The sequence below is a fragment of the Cylas formicarius genome, unplaced genomic scaffold, assembly GCF_029955315.1.
Source record: "Cylas formicarius isolate icCylForm1 unplaced genomic scaffold, icCylForm1.1 PGA_scaffold_4__25_contigs__length_36172078, whole genome shotgun sequence".
Classification (NCBI taxonomy): domain Eukaryota; kingdom Metazoa; phylum Arthropoda; class Insecta; order Coleoptera; family Brentidae; genus Cylas; species Cylas formicarius.
The window spans coordinates 22,286,583-22,310,612 of record NW_026844334.1 but is presented as its reverse complement, the minus strand read 5'-3'; the positions used below and the strand labels follow the sequence as shown (position 1 = coordinate 22,310,612).

At 33.1% G+C, this 24,030-nt stretch overlaps 3 protein-coding genes across 4 annotated transcripts in view; 1 reads left to right on the top strand and 2 right to left on the bottom strand.

Moving 5' to 3' along the window:
* LOC132700604 (homeobox protein Hox-A1) overlaps nucleotides 1-24,030 on the bottom strand; it is a 62,771-nt gene that overhangs the window by 32,093 nt on the left and 6,648 nt on the right. The window lies entirely within an intron of this gene.
* LOC132700606 (sperm flagellar protein 1-like) lies at nucleotides 3,244-4,003 on the bottom strand. The gene is made up of 2 exons (XM_060668032.1): nucleotides 3,575-4,003; nucleotides 3,244-3,518 (listed from the first exon to the last, which is right to left on the bottom strand). Exons 1-2 carry the CDS (start codon nucleotides 3,972-3,974, stop codon nucleotides 3,244-3,246), a joined length of 675 nt encoding a protein of 224 aa, XP_060524015.1. The 5' UTR covers nucleotides 3,975-4,003.
* LOC132700605 (kallikrein-1-like) lies at nucleotides 13,480-23,737 on the top strand. 2 transcript variants are annotated; one of them, XM_060668030.1, is made up of 4 exons: nucleotides 13,480-13,663; nucleotides 13,719-13,973; nucleotides 22,411-22,674; nucleotides 23,515-23,737. In XM_060668030.1, the coding sequence occupies exons 1-4, from the start codon at nucleotides 13,496-13,498 to the stop codon at nucleotides 23,722-23,724; spliced, it is 897 nt and encodes a 298-aa protein (XP_060524013.1). In that variant the 5' UTR covers nucleotides 13,480-13,495; the 3' UTR covers nucleotides 23,725-23,737. The 2 variants fall into 2 exon arrangements, with proteins under 2 accessions (XP_060524013.1, XP_060524014.1); XM_060668031.1 differs by lacking the exons at nucleotides 13,480-13,663; nucleotides 13,719-13,973 and adding an exon at nucleotides 20,021-20,355.

Sequence of the window (24,030 nt, the reverse complement as noted above, 5' to 3'; positions counted from 1 at the left end):
AGATAGCTTTCTTAAGAAATCCTGAAGAAAGAAAGAAAGGTTTAGGACGTCAGAAACATCACTAATTTATATGAATCCATTTTCAGAATCCAGTCAAATCATTTATTACCAAATTGCTTACCTTCGCATTAAAAAACTAAATAATAAAAAATTGCATTGAAAAATAAATGTTATTTATATATATATATATATATATATATATATATATATATATATATATATATATATATATATATAACTATATATATATATATATATATATATATATTATATATATATATATATATATATATATATATATATATATATATATATATAACTTTTATTTTTCAATGCAATTTTTTATCGTTATGAATAAGATCTAGACATAATAACAATAATAATAATAATGCTAGATTTTTATTCGTAACATTACATCTAACATTGGCAAATGCAAACCAAACAAAAAATTCTCTTGTGCAATTACAAAAATCAAAATGTGTAAAATTAAATCGGCATTAAATTTTATTGTCAAAATTCGAAAATGATAATTATTTGGTAATTTGTGAAAATCTAAATTGACTAAAACATATTTACATGTAGATGTTGTAATCAACAAGTGTATTTGTTTGCCGATATAGAATATCGGGTGTTAATAACAATACATCAAAAACCATAATTGATGGACTATTAATTCCATAATTTATTTGTATTTGCAAAAACATGCTATTTGTTGCCATTTCTTTATTAGTAACCGATAATTCCATTCAAGTTCACCAGCTGTACACGTTTTTGTTTTGTAGGTAAATCAATTCAAGTACAACAAAGTCAGTTGGTCATATTTGATACCCTCACTACCACTAAATTTAGTTGCAATAAAGTGCTAAATAATATTCTATAATACCAATGAAATGCAATACAAATGAAAGCTAACCAAATATGTTCCTTCCTAACTTTCTGCTATTATAGTATTCTATATAAAACGAAGCAACTTTGCGGGGTTGTAAATTTTCCACGAATGGAAACTCTAGGCGATTGATTGGTTTAATATTGGTAATTTTTCTTCCTAAATGAAAAATATCTTTTCCGTCTTCTCCATGCTCTTCATCTGATATGTATGCGACCAATATCGCATTCCTTTAAACTGATATGCTTTGAAGTGTAAAATAGAAGGCAAATACATTTTTTCATGTACCATTTAAATAAAATCGGTGATTTCGCCAGTTCAGGTGCGAATATATAATAATGAACGAATAAAATTGTAGTAGATACATTAAAAAAAAAACATTTACTTAAACATTTTTAGGTAGTGAGACATGCGAAAGTTATGTCCGAATTGAAATTGTTTTCGGTCGACATATTTGCTAAATTAATTGTTTTCTATAAAACACCTCCTATATAATGCATTTTGAAATGTTCACTTAGTTTTCACTATTTTTGAAATAGTTTTTTTTAGTATTTCCTTGAGTCTATAAAAAACATATACTAAATAATTGCATTTTTTACCGTGTTAGCCACGTGAACACGTTCCTAGATATTTACTACTAGTAACTCTTTTCTGACTCACACCATTAATTTTTTTATTTCAAAATCCTGTGAAACAATCTCTATAGTTTCCAAAAGAGACAAAAACAGACTTCTCTCTGTTGAGTACTAGTTTATTATGATGGAACCAGGAGTATATAATGTCCAGAGTTGATGACATGGCTATTGAAAGTTCATGCCACGATTCCGCGTATTAAGGGATCTTGCAAAACCAATAAATCATTTATATATAAGATGAACTATATTGGTCCTTGTATTGAGCCCTGAGGCACTCGAACATTTGTTTTAACTTTACATCCCTTATTTTCGTTCCGGTATCAAAAGCTTTTGTGTAGTCTAAAAAATTCACTACTTGATATGCTATGACTTAAGTTTTCATAAAATTATTAAATAAAGCTAAAGCATCATCTGTGCTTGTCTTCTTGAGAAAACCAAATTCTCTAAAACTTAATATGTCGTGTTTATTAAGAAAGTTGATTAACCTAACAAAAATATTTTTTTCAAAAATCTTAGTAAGATTTAAAATTAGTGCAATCGGACGTTAGTTATTCACCAAATTTATTTCACCTTGCTTATAAACTGAACAAATTACAGCTGAATTGATGTGGACAAATGAGAGTCAATACCGGGGTTAGGAATGAAATTATGCAGACATGAATGTCACTATACCCAGCAGCAGTTTTTAATTCCACTAATAAACTGATCAACTTCTGTCTCATTTGTTGTTGCTAGAAATATTGTATTCGGATGATATGATATAACTGGTAATTGATGTTGTCTTATTGGAGAAGTCACGCTTTCATTCAGTTTAGATATCAGTGTGCTAAAAAACTAGTTAAAATAGTTTGCCTTTTTAAGATCATTGCCATTCGATTTTTTATTTATCAATTTGTTTTCCTGTTTTTTGTGATACGATCTAATTCAATATTTACATATCACCACTATTTTTTACAGTCAGCATTTTGGAACTGTCTATCTTCATGCCTATTTTTAGCAGTCCTCAGCAGGGACTTAAGCTTTTTTTCGTATAGAAGGCGTTGCTCCTTTTTAACCAAATAATCTTGATTGTTTTTCTACGCCTAATATAATTTGCTTTTTTTATTAACTGAACTGATTATAGCAGTAGTAATACATGGTTTTCTCGATTTTTCTCTTTTAGGCGTTTATTATCAAAAATTATGTTGGTTGATGGATTTGTAATGACATAGTTTCACTGGAGTTTCCTTGCAGAGGAAGACTTTTACATACTTCGCTTGCTCTCATTCAGCGAAAATGTTTTTTTTTAATTAACCAACCCTCTTGTGTCATCCAGAATGAAAAATATCGGCCACCTTGTTTTAGGTTATCTGTTTTGAATTATTTTAGTATAGCAAATGTGTATTTTTTGTAATAACATGACACTAACCTTTTGAGAATCCAATACCAAATAAACTTACCCTATAAATATAAGAAATGCAAACACAACTCTTTCGTTATTTTTATAGTGTGTTCTGTCTTGCTTAATAATATATGACAGCGGCGTTGCGTTTTTCTTAAACAATAAAAAACATTATTTATAATAATTAGCACAAAATAAGTACTAAAATTGTAATAGGTCTGAGTCGAATCTGCCCTGAACTTAAGAGGTTTTTTTTTTTCAAACTACCATTGGCACAACAAAATTGCTATTTCGTTTTAATGAAAAAATTACGGTAAGTGGATTGAGAAAGTAATGAACCACTAAAATATTTTATTAAAAAATCTGGCCCTTGGTGAAATGCAATTGTCCCCCTTCGCGGGATCGTTGATTATTGATTGTAATTGTTGCGTCAAATCTTTTATCCTTTCATCCTTGACCACAACCATCTTTTCCAAATGTTCCACTTTATCTTTAAGTGCGACAATTTGGCTATCCTTTTCAGTCAAATCGAGTTCCATACGATCAAATACCTCAGCGGGTACCATTTTTTGATTCATCGTTTTCGTACCACTCATAATTTTAACAGGAACTACGCCTAAAGTAGAAAAACACATTATTCTGTAATTTTTAAGTAATTTTTTCTCAGTATACCTTGATTAGTTTGGTCGTCGATTACCCCATCCCAGAATAAAGTTTTTGTCGAAGAACTTTCATCTTTATGGGCGGACTTTTCAATTTTTACCTTAATTTTCATCAGTAGTTTTTCTATAGCGCCTGGCTTGCCTCTAGCTAGCTGCTCCTGTTCGTTGCTGGTCAAGTTAATTTTTAATTTATTTAACACTTTTTTGTTGATCATGTCCCAATTGATCAATTTGTGCTGCAATGAATTCCTCGGGGCGTAGTTGTGAAGGTCGACCAGCTTGGGAAAATGCGTCTTCAAAATTTCTGCCAAAGGCAAAGCGTCCGAGAAATCTCGGTTTAAGTTGCGTTTCTGGCGTGTAATTTTGTGATCGTCGATCCATCTGTAAAGCTCATCGAGGTCAAAATCCATTCCGATCCACAGTTGATTATATACAAAAATACGAGTGACAAATTTTGACAAGTGAATGAAAGAAGGTTTCGGTTCGTTCGTCTGTGCTTCCTTGGCGCGAGCAGGTTTATTCTTTCGATTCGCGTTAATTAAATCCTTTAAATCGGCTCAAGAAAAAGTTACTCTAATTTAAACTCAGAGGCAAGTTTTTGTTTGCAAGTTCTTTCGTTTGTTAACTTGACTTGCTTGAGCGAGTAACGCATGTACACAATGGGTCTATGAAAATTAGTTGGCACATCTTTCTGCTATCGTCTGTAAAATGCCTAATTACACGCCGATCTAACGTGCGGAAAGCGCAACTTTACGTTTTTTTTTAGTTTCGGTTTCTCACGGATCTAAGCCACTTCGGACATCTACGGGATTATACCGCACGGGTTTGGGAGCAATCGGATGTTTTCGGAGATATTTCCCACGCTTTCAATTTTGATGTTTTTCAATTCTGAGAGTCATGTCAGTGAATGTATTCGTGTTGTTTTGCGAAAATGTACCCAAAAACTGACGGTCGTAGAAAAAGTATAGTATGCAACACGTTCGGTAAACTTTTTAAGTCACCCGTTTACCGCACTTGCTGCATAATATGCTATTAATAATAATAACATATATAAAAAAATATATCAAATCACCAAATTGGTGACAGGTAGAGATCTGAGTCGAGGTTAAGATTGTTAGGTTGTTTATAGATTTCTATAGACTCTCGGATTTTTCGTTGGTAGAGGAAGTGATTATATGCAAGAATTTTAGTTTTATCAAATAAAATTTTATGTCCGGTTTCATGAGTGTGTTCGGCAACAGCGGATGAGTTTATTTGTCTTAGTCGTAAGGCTCTTTCGTGTTCTTTGAACCTAGTTGCCTTTGAACCTAGAGCCATGCATATGCGGCAAAGAATACATTGGAGAGACCGGACGGACGAAAAATATCGTCCTGTCACCAATTTGGGAATCAGTCATCGGAGACGGTGTTTATACCCCTCATTAGCCCCCCCCTCTCAAACAGTATATAAGCAGGTACAGAGTAAAATACGGGCCAGTTTCAGTCAAGCTCTGAAGAAGCCAACAGGATGATTGGCGAAACGTCAACAATTTCGACTAAGCAAAAACCGACGCAGGAGGAATCCAGAAGTTTTGTAAAAACCATTAAATTAAAATTATTAAATTAAATTAAATCAAATTGTTATTAAAATTATCACCCACTTAATTTTATTCACAGCTAATTTATCACTTCCAGAATATCATAGTCTACACTAAATAACCAGGAGTCAACAAGCCTCTTAATTTTTGTATATTCCCTAATTTGTAAATACACTAAATATTCTAGGGGCTGCAAGCACAAGGCTCGTCTGCACTGAAGTAAATTTTACCATCGGAACTGGCATGGCATGATTTGATACAAATCTTATTATTACTGAATGGCTGATTGTTTCTTTACGAATTTTGTGCAAAACTTAATAGTCTAATGACTGCTTTAATGAAGATTTTGTTGACAATTAGGACTTTCGATTCAGTAAACAATTCTTTAGAAGTTTGATTTTGAATAATATTATTTTCAAAACACACTTCTGGCTAATTGCTAGCGGTTGAAGAGCCTTATTTGCTGCAGCATCCCAAACACATATACAATACGCACATAAAATATACAACATAAAATGGATTCTACTAAAGATTTTTATATCCTAATAAGGGAACTCTTTAACAATGTTTAACGTAATATAAAAAAATTATGGAATAATTGAATTTTTCAGGACGACGCGGTAATCTCATTTAAAGTTCTGATCAAAAACTACCCCTAAATATTTTAACTTTTTGGTGGAATTTATGTAAAGATCGCATAGTAGACAATACCTTCCTTCGGTAAAATAGAAAAATTGAATTTATGTAAAGATCGCATAGTGGACAATACCTTCCTTCGGTAAAATAGAAAATATTGCATTCATAAATGATGTAAACAAGATTGGGCCCAGAATCACGCCCTGCGGCACACCATAGCCTACCGGAAGAGAGCAGCTCAGGGTGTCAGCTAGTTTAACTTTTTCGAACCTCATCACGATTTAATTAGTTTTTTATTAGGCTCGCCAACAATAGTGTCGAATGCCTTGGCCAAATCGAGAAAAACAGTAATTCACTATTTCCTGTCATTAAAAATGTGACTATACCGAGCCTACTTTTTTCCTAAAACCAAATTGTTTAGTGTTGAATAAGGCAATTTTTAAAAATTGTTTTAATCAAATTTCAATACACTGTTCAAGGAATTTACCTACGCTATGTACTAGTGATTTATATAGAGAGATAATAACTAATTCCTTAAAAATGTGTGTATTGGCGACAAAAATTTACTCATACTTTTTTCCTGCTTGAAACTGAGAGTTTATTGCAAAAATGGATTAGGGTCTCGTGTCCAAAATTATGTAACGTACATTGTATTATGTGAAACACAAAAACCAATTTTCAAAAGTATACCTGGAATTGTAACCTGTTAATTAATTCTAAATCTAGTTGAGATATCGTCGAACATAAAAGCACGTTACTTTGTGATGATTTGCATTTTAATAATTAAATATAATATAATTAATTGTAAATGTAATAAAGTTGATTTCAATATCTGGCAGTTCAGTTAGGAACACTGTTTCTACGAGCAATTTTGTAGTTTCTCTCGGATATTATTTACCTATTAGAAGATTGTGGACTTCGCAAACTTTCTTTATTCAAAGTAATCAGACGATTTTTAGAATCCACCGTTTTTTAGTTTGAAAAACAGTTATTTTCCTGCAAATTTGTGGTAGATAAAAAACCACCCAATTATAATTAACATTTTGTTTTAATTTTTTTGAATGATTGTTTTCTTTCTAGACAGGAATAATACTATTTTTATTGTTTTAGTACAAAACTGGTGACATTATATATGCATTATAAGTTATTATTTAAGTATTATTTTTAAGGCGTTTAACTACTTGATCGTACTGTATATGTACAGAAAGCTTTTAGTGGCGCGAGGCTTATCAAATGGCGTGCATCGCGAACACGTCCAGATCGGATCAAAGTGGCCTTTCAAATTTGACATCGCCGCATGCAGTCGGTTTTTATTTGCGTATACATGGTCTATTTTTTAAGGAATGTTTCTTTTTGTATTTATCGTTTCAAATGTCGAGCGTTTTCAGGTGTCGAAAATATTCATATCACAATAGTAAACACGTGTCAATCAGAGGAAAACCAAATTTTGAAGTGAATGGCGTTCCTCGACATTAGAACATTGATTCAGTCAGCCGAAAACCTCTACAATTTCGGGAAAAAACATGCGATAATAGCAATTTTTTAAGTGTTAACATAAATTACGTACTCGAAATTTTTATGGCAACGCTGATAAGAGCGTTATCTGTTGGAACACATTTTCTGTTAGAGAGACTCGTTTTCGCGTTCTATTAGTTTGAAATACAGAAATTTAGTTGTTGATTAGCCAATTCCAGGACCTTGTGCATAAAAGCCTTATTTGCTTACAGTCATACCAATTAACCACCAAGACTGTAAAACAAAATTGTCGAAAAAACATGTTTCTGGCATATAATCTGCATATTCCATCTAGATAAGACTTGTGTGTTTCAGATAAGCGTCCTACAAAATAAATATAAGAGACAGATATTAAAGCCTGGTATTAAAATAAATAAATCGTTATCTGAAATCTAATAATACCGTTACTAATATTGCAAAGAAGATTTGACGCGTATCATATTAATATAAGCTTTAGGCCGTATAATATTGCTACCGTTTAAACCCGTTTATCTAATCGCCTAATCCTTAAATATTTTATCAATATGTTTTTTGAAAAATTTACATATTGAAAATCACGTCTTTGAGAAAGATCAGAAACACATTATTAAATTTGTTTCGTTTATTTCATTTAGACCATATTTTATAATACAAGATCATGAATATATGCTTAAATGTTCAAGAGCAGTAATATTCTATCCAGTAATATTCTATCGTTATTATATAAAACAAAATGTTTTTCTCTCCAACAATACTTGAAATACTTGTATGCGATTTTGTAAACAAGTATTCTGATGAATCGGAGAAATACATACATACATATATATATATATATATATATATATATATATATATATATATATATATATATATATATATATATATATATATATATATATATATATATATATATATATATATATAAAAATAAATTGGGAATGACAGGGATCATTACACAAGGTGAATCACTTAAACGTTATGTCGCAAAGTTCAGATAATTTGCAATGATAGTTTCCGCTAAATTTCCTATTTCAGATTTTGAACCTTACACATTCCCTAAAATAATGTCACAAATAATCTGCATACAACAGACAGACGAATTTGGCGAATGAAAATAATGTGACAGCAGCATTAGTACAGGTTGTTAATCAGACTAATAATTGGATGTATTAGAATAATTAATATTATATTAATTATACGTCATTATAATTATAGAGATATAGATTTAATTGAGATATTAATTATTCGAAAATGTAATAAATAAAGACTTACATAGAAGTAAGAGTAATATGAAAATAGATAAGTTGTAAAAAATGTTAGCCGTCATGTTTCTACATTCGTTATTCAAGTTTATCAATAATCGATAATAGTTTTTCAATTTCTGATTTGTAGGAACGCATTGAAAATTCGCTTATCTTGCAAGTGCAGAGATTAAAGTATAAGATCATGGCTTCCAATACAATTACTAAATGTTGTTTACCTATAGAAACTGCTTCTAGAATGTTTAAATTGTATTGTGGATCAGCCCGTATCACCAAATCTGAGCCACTCTTTAGTCATTTCCCATTATCTTCATTGCCCATCATCTGACCGTCGCTTTTCGGGCAATTCTGATTACATATCCAACTCCAATCATCATACTGGTCAGCAAGGAGAAAACATTTACAACACAGATAAGTTTTAATTAAAAATTGCGGTAAATTCTGTGTCAATATAAATCAAGGAGGGTCACGATCAGCAGACCAACGGTGCTTGTAGCTCCCAACATTGCGTGTTAACCAACTCCGGCCGACATTAACACGCAGCCTAGCTAGTGTTGCCAAACTTCGCAGTTCTCTGTGATATCGATTAAAACGGATACTAGAAAATATCAAAAACTATATAGATCTCGCTTAAAGAGATGCCCTAGCAGAAAGAATATTTGTGTGAATAATATTATTTTAAATGATAACATAACAACTAAGGCCGAGTCAGCATCAGACGATAACTGATGAGTTTTTAGTGCCAATCAACAGAAGAACTTTATGGTTGGTTTAGTTGCTTTCATTATATGTGAGACATACACTTTAATTTTATTTTTAATTTAAATTTTAATTGGTGGTCGGTGGTTTGGTAGATCTAAAATTGAACGAAGAGGAACGAATGTAGTGTTTCATAACTAATTTCATCAATCTCATCAAACTGATCCTGTTACCCTCTACACATGGCAACCTTGCTTAGTGATACAGTCATTGAAATTTTTACATTTTTTTTTTTGGATTAGACCATGGATAATTCTAAAACATAATATCGACATTAGGGTGGTGTGTCAATTTTGTTTGACTGTCGAGACAACCTGATAAGAGATCAATGTCTCATCCCAAGCTTATTCATTTAGGTGGAACTGACAACAGCGCGTTCCTTATAGTAAAATTCAACGCACATTGGGCTTACAAGGCTACTGTCACACGAGGTCTTTCCGTCCGTACGCGATACGGTCAATGAGGAATAATAAGCTCGGCTCACGGTTGACGGTCTACCTCCTTATCGCAAAACGTGGTAGAGATTTGTAGATCTGCCAAAGCAGATAAGTTAGTTGGTTGGTGGGCTTGATATTTCGAGTCAGTTATTTGCTGAGTAACGTTCAAAATCCCTTACGCTGTTATATTCCGTATTTCAAACGATGACGGGGAGTTATGTTGATACGACATGTAACGGAATATCTAAATAATCGACCGATAAATTCTGACGTGGTATTAAGCTCTCCAGGTTGCAGTTGCGCATATTTACTGGGAGTATTTTTCATTTTATATGTTTCGCTTTGTACCCATTGCGAAGTGCTTTTCGGAAAGGTAAAATTCAGATCTGGATAATTAATTTTCTGATTAAACTAGTAGACTCTTCCGAACAATATACCGTTTTACGACACAATCGAGAATTTAACTTTGGTAAATTTTTATGATGGTCTAACCGCAGGCCTACCTCGCTTGGATTTCTCTTTGTAACTCTCAATAAATTGATTCGGACTTCGATACCTCGTACATACAAATGCTGAAGGCGGTGAGATTCCTCTATTATTATCATGAACTATGGCATACGATTTCAGAAATAGAAATACATTCAAAATTATAATTTTGGCAGCAACCGACAACGAGCGACGCCGATTTCAACTTCGTCGTCGCTGAACATCGCAAGTGACTAGTGTTTGGTAGGAAATAATTTGTAATAAAAGGTATATGGTACCTCAATAAAAATTGCATATTATGTCTTGAAAAACAATTGAATAATAGTAAGTTGGTAATTATAATAATGGAAATAACTCCAAAGCTTCGACGGTTAAGAAAACACTGGTTCATAAAACTGACAGCTTACCCCGATTTCAAAAACCTCTACAAATCAACCAATACTCAACTGAGACGACATACATTATAGATCACTTACCTACATAAGATTTTGTATTGCTTTTCTAGGAAAATCTTTTAGTCATGGATGTTGTACTCTTAAATTGGAAATCAGTTTAAGCTTTCCAATGCGTTCTTAATATATTAGATCAACCTACCTAATAGGCGAATTCAACTTGATTTATAAAAAGCGCGCTAATATGGATTAATATAACAATTTAATTAACATAAAAGGTTAAGAAAACGATATATATTTTTATAAAACTTCTGGATTCTTCCTTGCGTCAGTTTTTGTTGACTCAAATTAGCTAGCCTTTCGCCAATCATTCTATTGGCTTCTTCAGAGCTTGACTGAAACTGGCTCGCATTTACTCTGTACCTGCTTTTATATTGGTTGCGGGGCGGAGCTAATTGAGGGGTAAGACACCTGAGTCGCGGTTAAGATTGTTAGGTTGATTAGATATTTCTATAGAATCTCGGATTTTTCGTTGGTAGAAGAATTGACTACATACAAGAATTTTAATTTTGTCCAATAAAATGTTATGTCCGGTTTCGTGATTGTGTTAGATGAGCTTATTTGTCTTAGTCTTAATGCTCTTTCATGTTCTTTGGGCTTAGTTGATATTTTTAGTCTGGTCTTTCCAATGTACTCTTGGCCGAATATGAATGGAGTGCTGTAAACTCTGATTTTTTAAAACCCCTTAAATCTAATATTGCAAAGCCTGAACGCACTGTCCTAAAATCTCTAAAATCTAATCCCGACATCGTAATCCTAAAAGCAGATAAAGGAAATGCTACGGCGATCATGAACACAAATGAATATAAGAAAAAGATTCAAGATATTCTTACAGACGGATCATATCGTCAACTTAAAAAAGATCCTACGTCATCTATAGAACGCATCCTTAAATCTATCATTAAGTCTTCTTCTCATGACTCTAAAATTCCTCGTCTCTACGGAGGCTCAAAGATTCACAAACCAGGATTACCCCTTCGACCTATTGTCAGCACCATTGGTATATTCTCTAGCAAAATATCTAGCTTCCTTAATACCTTTACAGGGAAAACTAACAGTACATAATTCTTTTCACTTCATTGAACAAATAAAAAGCATTACATTAGATATACAACATAATCTTGTTAGGTTCGACGTAGAATCCCTCTTTACTAAAGTTCCTATTGCTGAAACTCTCACCATCATTTCAGATATAATAAAATCCGAGAGCCTGGAACCAAACCTTCTCACCTTAATTGAAAAATGCTTGTTGGGAACAGCTATGGGTTCTCCACTATCACCAGCCATCGCGAATATATTTATGGAAGCGTTTGAGAAGAAAACTCTCGACACTTTCCATCTAAAACCAAAATTATGGAAACTCTTCGTAGATGACACTTTGTTATTTGGCCTCATGGTTAGGCATCTCTAGTAGATTTTAGATTTAAACTGTATACACCCTAACATACGTTTTACCATTGAGTTGGAAACTAATGACAACCTTTCATTCTTAGATATTCTTATCAATAGAAAATCAGACCTAACATTGGATCAATGTGTTTACAGAAAATCTACGCACCCAGACGGTTATCAACTCTCTTGTTTACAGAGTCGTAAAACTATCTCAGTCTGCGTCATTGAACTCAGAATTAAAACACCTTACCTTTGCTCTTCTCTCTAATAGTTTCCACATTAAAGATATTAAGGCGTTCCATCACAAAATACACTTCCCCATAACCTTCCAATAGCAATGAAACCGAAAGCATTCCCACACTTGCCACTGTTGTCCTTCCTTATATTCAACACCTCACTGACCACATATCAAAATTATTAAACAAATGACGTCAAAACCACATTTATCACTTGTCCAAACATCTCTCAACATCTTCGATCCGTCAAAGACCAAATTCCATTTGAGATGCCAGGCCTTTACAGCATTCCATGTATATGCGGCAAAGAATACATTGGAGAGACCGGACGAAAAATATCAACTAGGCTCAAAGAACATGAAAAAGTCTTAAGATTGAGGCAAATAAACTCATCAGCAGTTGCCGAACACAATCACCAAACCGAACATAAAATTTTATTAGACAAAACTCAAAAAATCAGAGAGTCTATAGCAACCTAAGAACACCAATATGGGAATCAGTCACCCGAGACGGTGTTTATGCCCCACATTTATTTCCGCCCCCTCGAACAATACATAAGCAGGTACAGAGTAAAATATGAGACAGTTTCAGTCAAGCTTTGAAGAAGGCAACAGGAGTGAAACGTTAGCTAGTTCGACTCAACAAAAACCGAAGAAGGAGGAATGCAGAAGTAAAAGAATTACAGTAGCCTGTGAAAGTTTCTTTGAAAAATTAAAACGGTATATCGTAAGGAAGAGTTTACTGATTCATTTAGATTTGGTTATAAGCAACATATGAAGATTTTGTTGTTTTCATTACCAAAATTTTTGCTGGTTTAGTGGCCAAATACAAAAACTTAATCCAATCTCTAATAGCTTCACCCTGAAAAGTTAACTTGTTACTGGAAAATTGAGTGTGTAAAAACTAACTCTTCTTTGATAAATTTGTCCTGTTTTCAATAATTTTGCAATCATTTCTCATTACATGTCCGGAATGTCCTAGTTTCCTTCTCTAAATAGTGTTCATCGATCATTTGTTGGTTTTTGTCTTTGTCACATTATTTCCGGTAGATTGTTCCATTGGTTATTCCGTCTACACATGTTATTTTGTGGATTGAGAGTTCAATCATTACTAGTACTGTTGTTGCAATAAGTGAGATTTTCAAATGTTACTTTGACATTAACAAGCAAATATTTGAGTTGTCAATGTCCGATAGTCCTCTATGCTCGTTAAACTACGAATAATTATTAGTATTATTATTTTTGGCTCCTTCTCGATTCGCGTAAAAAAATGTAGCGGTTATACTATCAAAGGCATGGTGGACAATTTAAGCAAAGCAGAACGAATCATAGGAGGGTACCAATGTTCTTCCGCAGATTTTCCGTTTACGGTAAGACGCTCGGCTTAAGCTATTGACCGTTACTTATATTTATTATTATAAAAAGGTAAGATTGATTACTACTCCGTTTGGGAGTAGAGCTCGCCACGTATGCGGAGGCACACTTTTAAATAAGAAATGGGTGTTGACCGCGGCCCATTGCGTATTAGGGGTAGCCGATAGGTTTCCCAGCTGGTTCGCTGTTGTCTTCAATAAAGGTAGGTTTGATAATCATGAAATAAAGAAGAGTTATCCTCATCCGCTTTATCACCAAGAGATCCCTGGCGTCAACTCACCAATGCACAATATAGCTCTAGTTGAGGTACGTGAATGTAATATATTAGGAAGTTGAAATGCCACTAATTTCAAATTTACTTATTTGAGTCTATAGTATTTTTTATCCAGATATGAGATTTTCGGTTAACAACATTCGAAAAATCAAATTTGAAACCTTTGCTTTATATGTTTCAATTGCAGTAGAAAAAAAAACAGGCTTTGGGGTAGCGAAAATATCGTTTAACAATGGACGTGTAAGGAAATGTGCTTTAATGAATTTCAACGAGGTTTCGAGAAACTCTAAACAGGATTTGTGGGAGCACTGGGGATGTAAGAAGAACCAATAACCGCAAAGAGTTAATATGTGGCCTTAGAAACTATTTTAATACAAGCACCACAATAGGATACAAGTGATGGGTTACAGAGACCTTTGAAGTCAAGGTCACCACTCTTATCGCTTATACCATGACCAAATCATGTATTTACCCTCTACAGAGAACTATATTTACTAGACTAGTGTTTATGCAAAAATTATACTGGTTAAAAGACATGCAGGGTGTCTCAAAACCATAAATTTCAAATACAAAAATGAAATTCGTGTTCCCTCTATTTTGCAGAGAGGCTTCGGTGTAGTGAACTTTTTGATTAAATTTTTCAATTAAAAAATCTCTTACTTTGTGTTGAAAAATTTTAGAATGCTCTCAAAAGTGGCCTCAAATTTTTAAAATATTGTATTATTTCTAAAATATCTCTACTCAAATAGTACACTGTTTGACAGTTGCTGGCAAAACTAATATTTTGACATATACTGAGATTTACGTATCATTCCTGACCAAAATTTTGAATTGTACATATATACATCCACTGACATTTGTGGAGCGTAAGCGTGAATACTTTTATGAATATTGGTAGCCATTTTATAAGAATGAGTTTTAAAGCTGGATCATGTTCCGAGTGGAAAACATGTTATCTCAACAATATAAAAGCCAAGAAATTGGAAATCATTGGTCATATTATGGAATATTAGTGAAAACAGGTTTGTTATATTCCATAATTGTTATACCCTCATGGTAAATGATGTATTATAAAATAGAACTGCTAACTTCCAAGCTATTTTGTGGGCATTGTGATTTGTCGCCTTTTTAGCCCTCTATAGTAAGTATTAGTAGAATACATTTATAAGCTACAATGAATACGTTGGTTTGCAGGCTAGCACAGGATAATTTACCAGCTATGATTTCTCATCTACTCAGCACTCTACTAACATTCTTTAATTATCAAGTTGATATTTTTATTTGAAGATTTGCACTATTGATATACTTTGGTTGTCTGGATAAAGAAATCTAACTTTCTAATTTTATTGCGATTTTGATTAGCTTTGGTTAGTTCTGGAATCGGGAAACGATAAGTTAAATTGCAAAAAATGTAGAGAGGAATTATTTCTATAGCTTGAAGATTGAAATGGCGAGTGTGGAAGACGAAAACTAAACTGATTTGTCAATTTCCGCTCTAATTATTTATACTAATACATGTGCTTATGCTTAATTAAATGCTGGCTCAATATTAACAATACATCTCTGTGTAATAAATAATGTTTTCCTGCTAGTGTTGCCTAAAATTAGGAATGTTGGGAATAATATACAGGATGACTCTATCAGAACAGGATACTTTACAACTGAAAACCACACAAAACATTAGTTTTAGAAATATTAAAAAAAAGTACCTATTTAGAAATGTTTTTTCAAATTTACATGAATACACATACATCAATATGAATAATAAAAACAGACGTTAATAGCCTAACCTTCCGCCAAATACTCTGTATATTTTTGAGCACTAAATATAAAACGCTCAAGTAGACACCGGGGTGTAAAGCAAGTAAAAAACCAATTATCCACTAAAACACCAGTTTCGGCATTTGCCTCCCACAAACTATCCTTTTCTTCAAAAATTTTCTTCCTATTGTTTTACACATATTGTTGGGATTTTCTTAATATGCAATATGGTGGGGTTTTAAATTTTAAATAACCCGGCTTAGTTATATAGTCCTTAAAATATGGATGAGACTTTGGACAATTGTAATTATTAAACTTTACCTTTACATTTGATTGTTTAATTAACACTTATTCCAATGATTAAAACCTTGTCCCAATCATATATTCGAAAAGAGGTTAGGTGTGTAAAGATTTCAAAATGAGCATTTTTTATTTTGGTACTACTATTAATAAAATTCTATACAGACGGTATGCTTTGACACTCAAATCTGTCCGTTCAAAAAAGTTCATAAAAATTAAAACAGCAGAAACTGTCAACGAGTTAGGCAAAAAACAAAATTTCTATAATTATTTAATCTTGGCTGGTATAGCTATGGTGAACGTATTGACTGCTGCTCTAAGCATTTATACGGTTGTTTTCGAGTATGAGGATTTCATTTCTAGTCACGTGTTTGATTTATTTTGAGAGTTGGGCTCATTTATCATTATATGCCCAGTTTGCTTCTCTAAATCGTGTTTTTCTCATTTGTTTATCTTTTCCGTAGATTGTGCCATTGGTTACTCTCTAATATTCTATGGTATGGTATAGTTCAAGGTGCCGAATCTCCGAATAATTATTAGTACGGTTGTCGTTACTGTGACATTAACAAGCAAATAATTCAGATGTCAAGGTCCGATAGTTATGATCGGTAAACTGCGAATAATTGTTAGTATTATTATTATTAGTTGCTTGTCGATTCGTGTAAAAAAATGCAGCACAAATACTGGCAAAGGGTTGGTGCCCAATTTAAACAAAGCAGAACGAGTTATCGGAGGGTACCGATGTCCGACCGCTAATTTTCCGTTTATGGTAAGACGTTCGGCTGAAATTTTTAACAGCTACTGATATTTGTTATTATAAAAAGGTAAGATTGCTTCATTTTCCGGTGGGAACGAAACCTCGCCACGTATGTGGAGGTACACTCTTAAGCAAGAAATGGGTATTGACAGCTGCGCGTTGCGTATCAATGTCACCCGCAATTTTTTCTAACTTGTTCGCTATTGTCTACCATGATGAAAGATTTGACATGTATCATATAAAAAAGGTGCATCCTCATCCGGGATATCATCAAGAGATCCCTGGCTACAAAACATCAGGGCACGATATAGGTCTAGTTGAGGTACGTTATGAATTATGAATGTCAAATTTTGTCAAAACTTATTTAAGTCTACAGTATTTCTCAATCGGATGTGGGACTTTCGATTAACAACATATTTCTAAAATTCAAATTTGGAACCTTTGTTTTATATGGTTCAATTTAAAAAAAAAACAGGCTTTAGGGTAGTAAAAATGTCGTTTAGAAAATGTGCGTTGTACGAAGATGTGCTTTAATGAATTTCAACGAGGTTTCGAGGGGCTGGGAAATCCTTTCGCGAGACTCTTAGAAACCATTTTAACGCAACCAACACAAGTGAAGGGTTGCAGAGATCTATGAGAGTCATACTGTTCATAGTTGGTATTGATATTAACCAATAATGCCATAACAGTTGGACATTAATGATAGGTTACTACCTGCTAGGTTACCATAACTTCAGCAACTTTAACCTCTTCAGAGAAGTGTATTTACTAGACGACTGTTTATTCCAAAATTTTACTGATTAAAAGACATGCAGGGTGTCGCAAAAGGATGAGTAAACTATAAGTCATAAATACCAAATTGAATTTCGCGTTCCCCGTACTTTGCAGAGCGTCCTCGGTGTAGTGAACTTTGAATTTCTAAATGAGAAAGCCTCTACTGACCGTGTTAAGATGACCTTGAAAAATTTTAGAATGCTCTTAAAAGTGGGCTGTTTAATTATTGGCGGACTGCAGGCAATGGAAATTTTTGAAAATATGACTACTCAAGTGATACACTTGATTTAAATACAAAGATTTAAATAAATTTTCGATATATGAGTTTTAAAGCTGGATCTTGTTCTTTCTCGAATAGAGAACATGCTATACAACAATAAAAAGCGAAGAAACTGGCAGGTGAAATTATAGGTCATAACATGGAATATTAGCGAAAATAGATGTTATATTCCGTAACTGTTATACCCACAATTAATTCAGAGTTCAAGGAAAGTTGAACTCCAACTTCTAAGCGATTTTTTGCACATTGTGATTTGTCTCCTTTTTGGCCCTCTAGAGTAAGCACTAGTAGAATACATTTTTGAGCCACAGTGAATACGTTTGTTTGCCACACTAACACAGGATAATTTGGCAGTTTTCATTTCTCATCTAGTCAGCATCAAAATTAAAATAACTCTTAATGACTAACTAACCAACATTCTCTTATGTTATTTGAGTGGTACAACCAAATAGTCGATCTCGGAGAGATCCAAAATTGCCAAATTTGGGATTTGCATAGCGGATTGGGGATACGATTTTTTAAAGCATAAGAGTACGAGGGCTTGATTACGATTGCTTTGTTAAAAATAAAGTGAGGTTAACATTGTCGCACTTCCTTTTTGAATTATAAAATACAATGGTCAAGTGGAAAATAGGTAGAAAAATTAGATAGAACCACCTGTCACAATAACACAAAATATTAGATAATTATTTACTATTAGTTAAGGTTTCCGTTTGGATAAAGAAATCTTGCTTGCTAACTGCATTCGGATAATCATATTTTTTCCAAACTGTATAAAAATAATACCTATGGGTTGGGGTAGAACTGCAATGCAAAAAAAATTGATTTAAAATTATACATGTGCTTATGCTTAATTAAATGCGGGTTCTAAATAAACAATAAATAAGCAACAAATTATATTTTCCTGCTAGTGTGGTCTAAAGTTGGCAATGTTGGGAATAATATATATGATGTTTGGGGGAGGGTTAAATAAATCTCGTAAATTTATAGGTAGACCCATTTCAATTTTATTAATAGTTTTAGAACCCATTATTTCGGTAGTATTTGTGACTAATTAGCATTTTATTAGAAGAACGATGTCTCACAAATCAAAAACACAAAATATTAGTTTTATAAAAATTTGTAAAACAGTTACCTAATGGAAAAGACGTTGATGACACATGTCCTAGGAATAAAATATGTTTGCAATGGGCCTATAAGGCTACCAAATATATAAATGTAATACTAAATATCAAATACTCAATTGGTTAAAGCAGGTAAAAAGCCGAGTTTGTGCGCTATGACTTTACTATCTTCTTTTACCAGTTCTACCAAAGCAACAGTTTCCGCATTTGCTTACAATAAAAAAGCTTGCTGTAGACATTTCCTACTATAAATTTAGCACTTTTTTTTAAATCCGGTTTTTTTGCGACTTTTGGGATTTTCTTAATATGGGAAGCCTTTAAATTTAAAATACCCTGGTTAGTTCTAATGTCCTTGAAATATTGATGAGACTTCGGATAATGTTACTTTAATAAAGTACAAAAAACTTCTTAAAAACTTGTCCCTATCTACTAGATGTGTAAATAAACGATCCAAGCCATTTAAAGATCAGCGTCTTTAGTTTGGCATTACTATTAATAAAAGTCTATACACACGCTACGTTTTGTTCATGAAAATTGAAACAGCAAGTTTGGCAAACAAAATTCTATAATCATGTAACCTTGGTTGTTGTGGTATAGCTATGGCGTTATCAGTAATTCGGCGGTTGTTTTCGAGCATGAGGCTTTCATTTCCAATCACGTGTTGGATTTATTTTGAGAGTTGGACTCATTTATCATTATATGCCCAGTTCGCTTCCCTAAATCGTGTTTGCTCACTTGTTTATCTTTCCAGTAAATTGTCCCATTGGTTACTCTCTGATATTCAATGGATTGACCTGTAGGGCCACAGTTCAAGATGCTGAATCTTTTTGGACCACAGATAAATATTTACTAATACGGTTATTGCGACAACTGAGGTTTCCAAACTTTACTGTGACATTAACAAGCAAATGATTGAGTTGTCAATGTCCAATAGTCTTTTATGCTCGGCAAACTACAAATAATTAATAGTATTATTATTCTTGGCTGTTTCTCGATTCGCGTAAGAAAATGTAACAGTGATACTGGAAAAGGGTTGCTGCACAATTTAAAAAAAGCAGAACGAGTTGTAGGAGGGTACCAATGTTCTACCGCATATTTTCCGTTTATGGTAAGACGTTCGGTTTAAATTATTAATAGCTATTCATATTTATTATTATAAAAAGGTAAAATTGGTTATTCTTCCGTTGGGAATGAGACCTCGCCACGTATGTGGAGGTACACTCTTAAGCAAGAAATGGGTGTTGACAGCTGCCCATTGCATAATTATGTCACCCGGTAATTTTCCTAACTGGTTCGCTGTTGTCTACCATGACGAACTATTTGACACGTATCATATAGAAAAGGGTCATTATCATCCGGGTTATAAGCAAGAGGTTCCTGGTCGTAAAGCGCCAACCCACGATATAGGTCTAGTGGAGGTACGTGAATATAACATTATGAATATCATCACAGCAAATTTTATTATTTAAGTATACAGTATTTCTGAATCAGTTGTGGGACTTTCGGTTAGCAACGTAATTCGAACTTTTGGTTTAATTAATTTTACACAAAAACAAATTTCAAAAAAAATCGTTTCGCAATGCAGGGGAGAGAAAATGTGCGTTAATGAATTTGAACGAGGTTAGATAACAGGATTACTGGAATACTACAACAGTGGTCTGCAGCTACACGTTGTAGGGACACTGGGAATTTAAGACGAAGCAGTAATCGCGAAGATTTATTACCGACTCTTAGAAACCACTACAGAAATGTATGAAATCGATTTATTGAGAAAATGGAGCCATTCCAGTTGGACATTAATGAGGTGTTATAAATTGCGTCTCCTATTGGACAGCAAGGTTCACTTTTTCTGCAATAAAATAGTAGATCGATCCAGTTATTAAAAACTTGATCCGATAAGCTAATGTATACTTATACTGTACAGCACTTAGCACAGACAGATGTCGACCATCTATTCGCAGCAGGTCATGAATTGTTACAGACACTCAAAAATTACGTGGAGGCGCAACTAATTATTCAATTTTTAAGATTTTTTTTTTTTAAATTTGTTTGAAAGTGTCATAAAATATATTTACATATACTGGGTGTTCTAATTTTTCTACATGACCATACCCCGACTGAAATTTGTATTGTGCTGGTATTTACCATCTACAAAGAAAGATGTTTACCAGACGACTTCTGTTATGTTTAGGTGGAGATTTTTTTGATTAAAAGATATAAAGTGTGTTTAAACAGGACGAGTGGTATTTTCTGAATGAGCGTTACATTGCAAAGCGGCTTCGGTGTAGTCAACTTTGAATTTCTAAATGAAAAAGCGCAGAGATGAAAATTTTTAAAATGTCACTCCTGGAGTGATACACTGTTTATACGTTGTTGAAAATTTGGATCACCGTTCGCCGTTTGTACAGTGTAAATAAATATTACGAATGGTTAAATATTTATCGATATCTTAGCGTGTTTTAGTTTCTCTCCCTTTTCATAGACCTTGGCGGCGAACCAGTTCAAATCATATTCAAACCTCGAACTTGAAAACTTTGGTGGTTATTAGTAGCTATTGTCTAAAAATGAGTTGTGTTGTGTTGCTTTTTCTAGGCTGGAAAACATGTTATGTCGACAATAAAAAGGCATGAGATATTATTGAAAATAAATTTGATTGATTCCATATACAACGGACAATTCATTCAAAGTGTATGGAAAATCATTCATTCCTCTTAAAAGCTCAACAATCAATTTCTAACCGATTTTGTGGACATTGTGATTTGACTCATTTTTATGAGTATGATGTATCCTCATCTAGTCAGTATCCAAAAAATTTAAATAATTTGTAACACAAATAATCAAAATCCTCTTATATTCTTTTAAAGGCTCCTTAATGCCCCTTAATGCAACTGATTCGTCAATCTCGGAGGGATCCAAAAGTGCCAAATTTGTATTTGCGCAGCAAATTGGGAATACTTGTTTCGAAGCAAGAGAATGCGAGTGCTTGATTAAGATTGCTTAGTTAAAATAAAGTAAGATTACAATTGACGCATTTCCTAAAACCAGTATTGTATGAATTATAAAATACAACAACCAAGCGGCTTGAAAAAAAGCCAAAAATAGGTACGACCGCCTGTTTACATGCCACAATATTATTAAGTTATCATGTTGCTAATAGAATTTGAAGTTTTGCAATATTGATATAGTTTTTATATCTGGATAAAGAAAACTTAGACCCTAACTTTACTGAGGTGGTTGAGTTAGGGAAAATATCATTTGACAAAGATATTTTCCCTAACTCAAATTATCGCTCGAATTCGTCTCGTATTGGTTCAGGGAAGTTCTGAATTGGTTTTGTTGGTCAAGTTTTTCTCCAAGAAATATTCAAAGTTATTTTTTATTCGCAAGTCTCACATTCGGAATAGCCGATGGTCGATCATAGAATACTGTCACCTCAGATGATTAAAATTCAAATAAAAGGTAATATTTTGTAGTTGCATGAATACGTGGCGTCTGATATTCCATTCGTCAAGGTACCGGATAAGCCAATTACGGTTCCATTCGAAAAACTTTGCCCACAAGTATTAACTATGGGCTGGGGTATGACTAAACTCGAACAGCACGTACTACCGGACAAACTACAATGCGCCAATTTGACTACGATCAGCACAGAGCTCTGTTCCAAAATGTTCTTGTTTACCACCGCATATTTTGAAGACAGTTTGTGCACTTTCGAAGAGGGAAAAGACGTCTGCGTGGTAAACTGCAAAAAAATGTGTAGAATTTATGATTTTATTGAACAAGGATATCTCAAAAGATAAAAACAGACAAAAAATAGGTTTTCGAAATGTTTATAAAAAAAGTTACCTAAGTGAAATTATTTCTCTAAATTTTTAAATTTTTTTAAACATATTGCAAAACGAATAAAAAAAAATCGGGGCACAGGTCAATAACAAAATATCTTAGCAATGACCCTACCATATGCCCCTCTTTGCCAAACACATTATGTACGGGCTGCGCGGAAATAACGTTCAAATAATTTAAAAGGTGAAAGGGATGAGAAATAATAATTTTTTTTCATTTGCAGAAATGCATACTTTTCAAGACACAGATACAAATATCAAAACTAACCAATTTAATGCATGCCCCTAATTTTCAATAAATTCGAATCGGGTTTTTATTAACCGTTATCAAGATTACAATTATTAAAGATATTACTAAAAAAAATATTAGAATTTGTGGTCAATTAGGGAGATGCAATGAAGGATCAAACAGCTAAAAGCACAATTTGCGGGCCCCGATTTCACATATGACAATTCTAAGGCAAAATGTTCCACTAGTATGTCCACAGTATTTCAAAACGAATGGCCATAGAATACCAGCATTCCTGTTGAAATACACCGTATATATATGTATATAATATAATTGGTAATATATAACTAAATTAAACTACTGATTTTTTTCTTGCTTCTTTCTAGATAAACTTTAAAAATGTATAAAAAGAAAAGAAATGTACTTGATACACAAAAAATTATAATTCCTTTCTGCAGATACATCATTATCTGTAATATGTTAATTTCAGTCTTTTTTCCTTTTAGGGTGATACCGGTGGACCTTTACTTTGTAATGGAATTCAATATGGTGTCATTAGTCTTTCACAATTATGTGGGACTTATCCCGGAATCTATGTTAGGATTGACGCACATTTAGATTTTATTAAAAGTGTGATGAGTCGAGCTTCGAAAAAGCTAATCTTAAACAAGCTTTTAGGCTTGACCGTAATTGTGTTTACTGCGACTGTTGTGTGAAATAATAAACGTTTTCTGCCTTGAATTCGTTAATGTTTTGTGGCAGTAACAGATGTCAGGGAAACAGGCTTAATCTATAGAGAAAACAAGACATACTTTATAAAAGTGTTTGTTCAGTCCGTGTCACAGATATTTATCGAATTGTATACAAATACGAAGAACATTCTCAGCGCAAACAAATGCTTTCAATGATACTTTGGTGGGACAACATGTTTATTTTTTAATTTTAAATATTGGCTTTAGGCCACAATGCCAGGAAATGATATTTAGATTGACACTATCAATTCCCCGATGCGGGTAAACGTA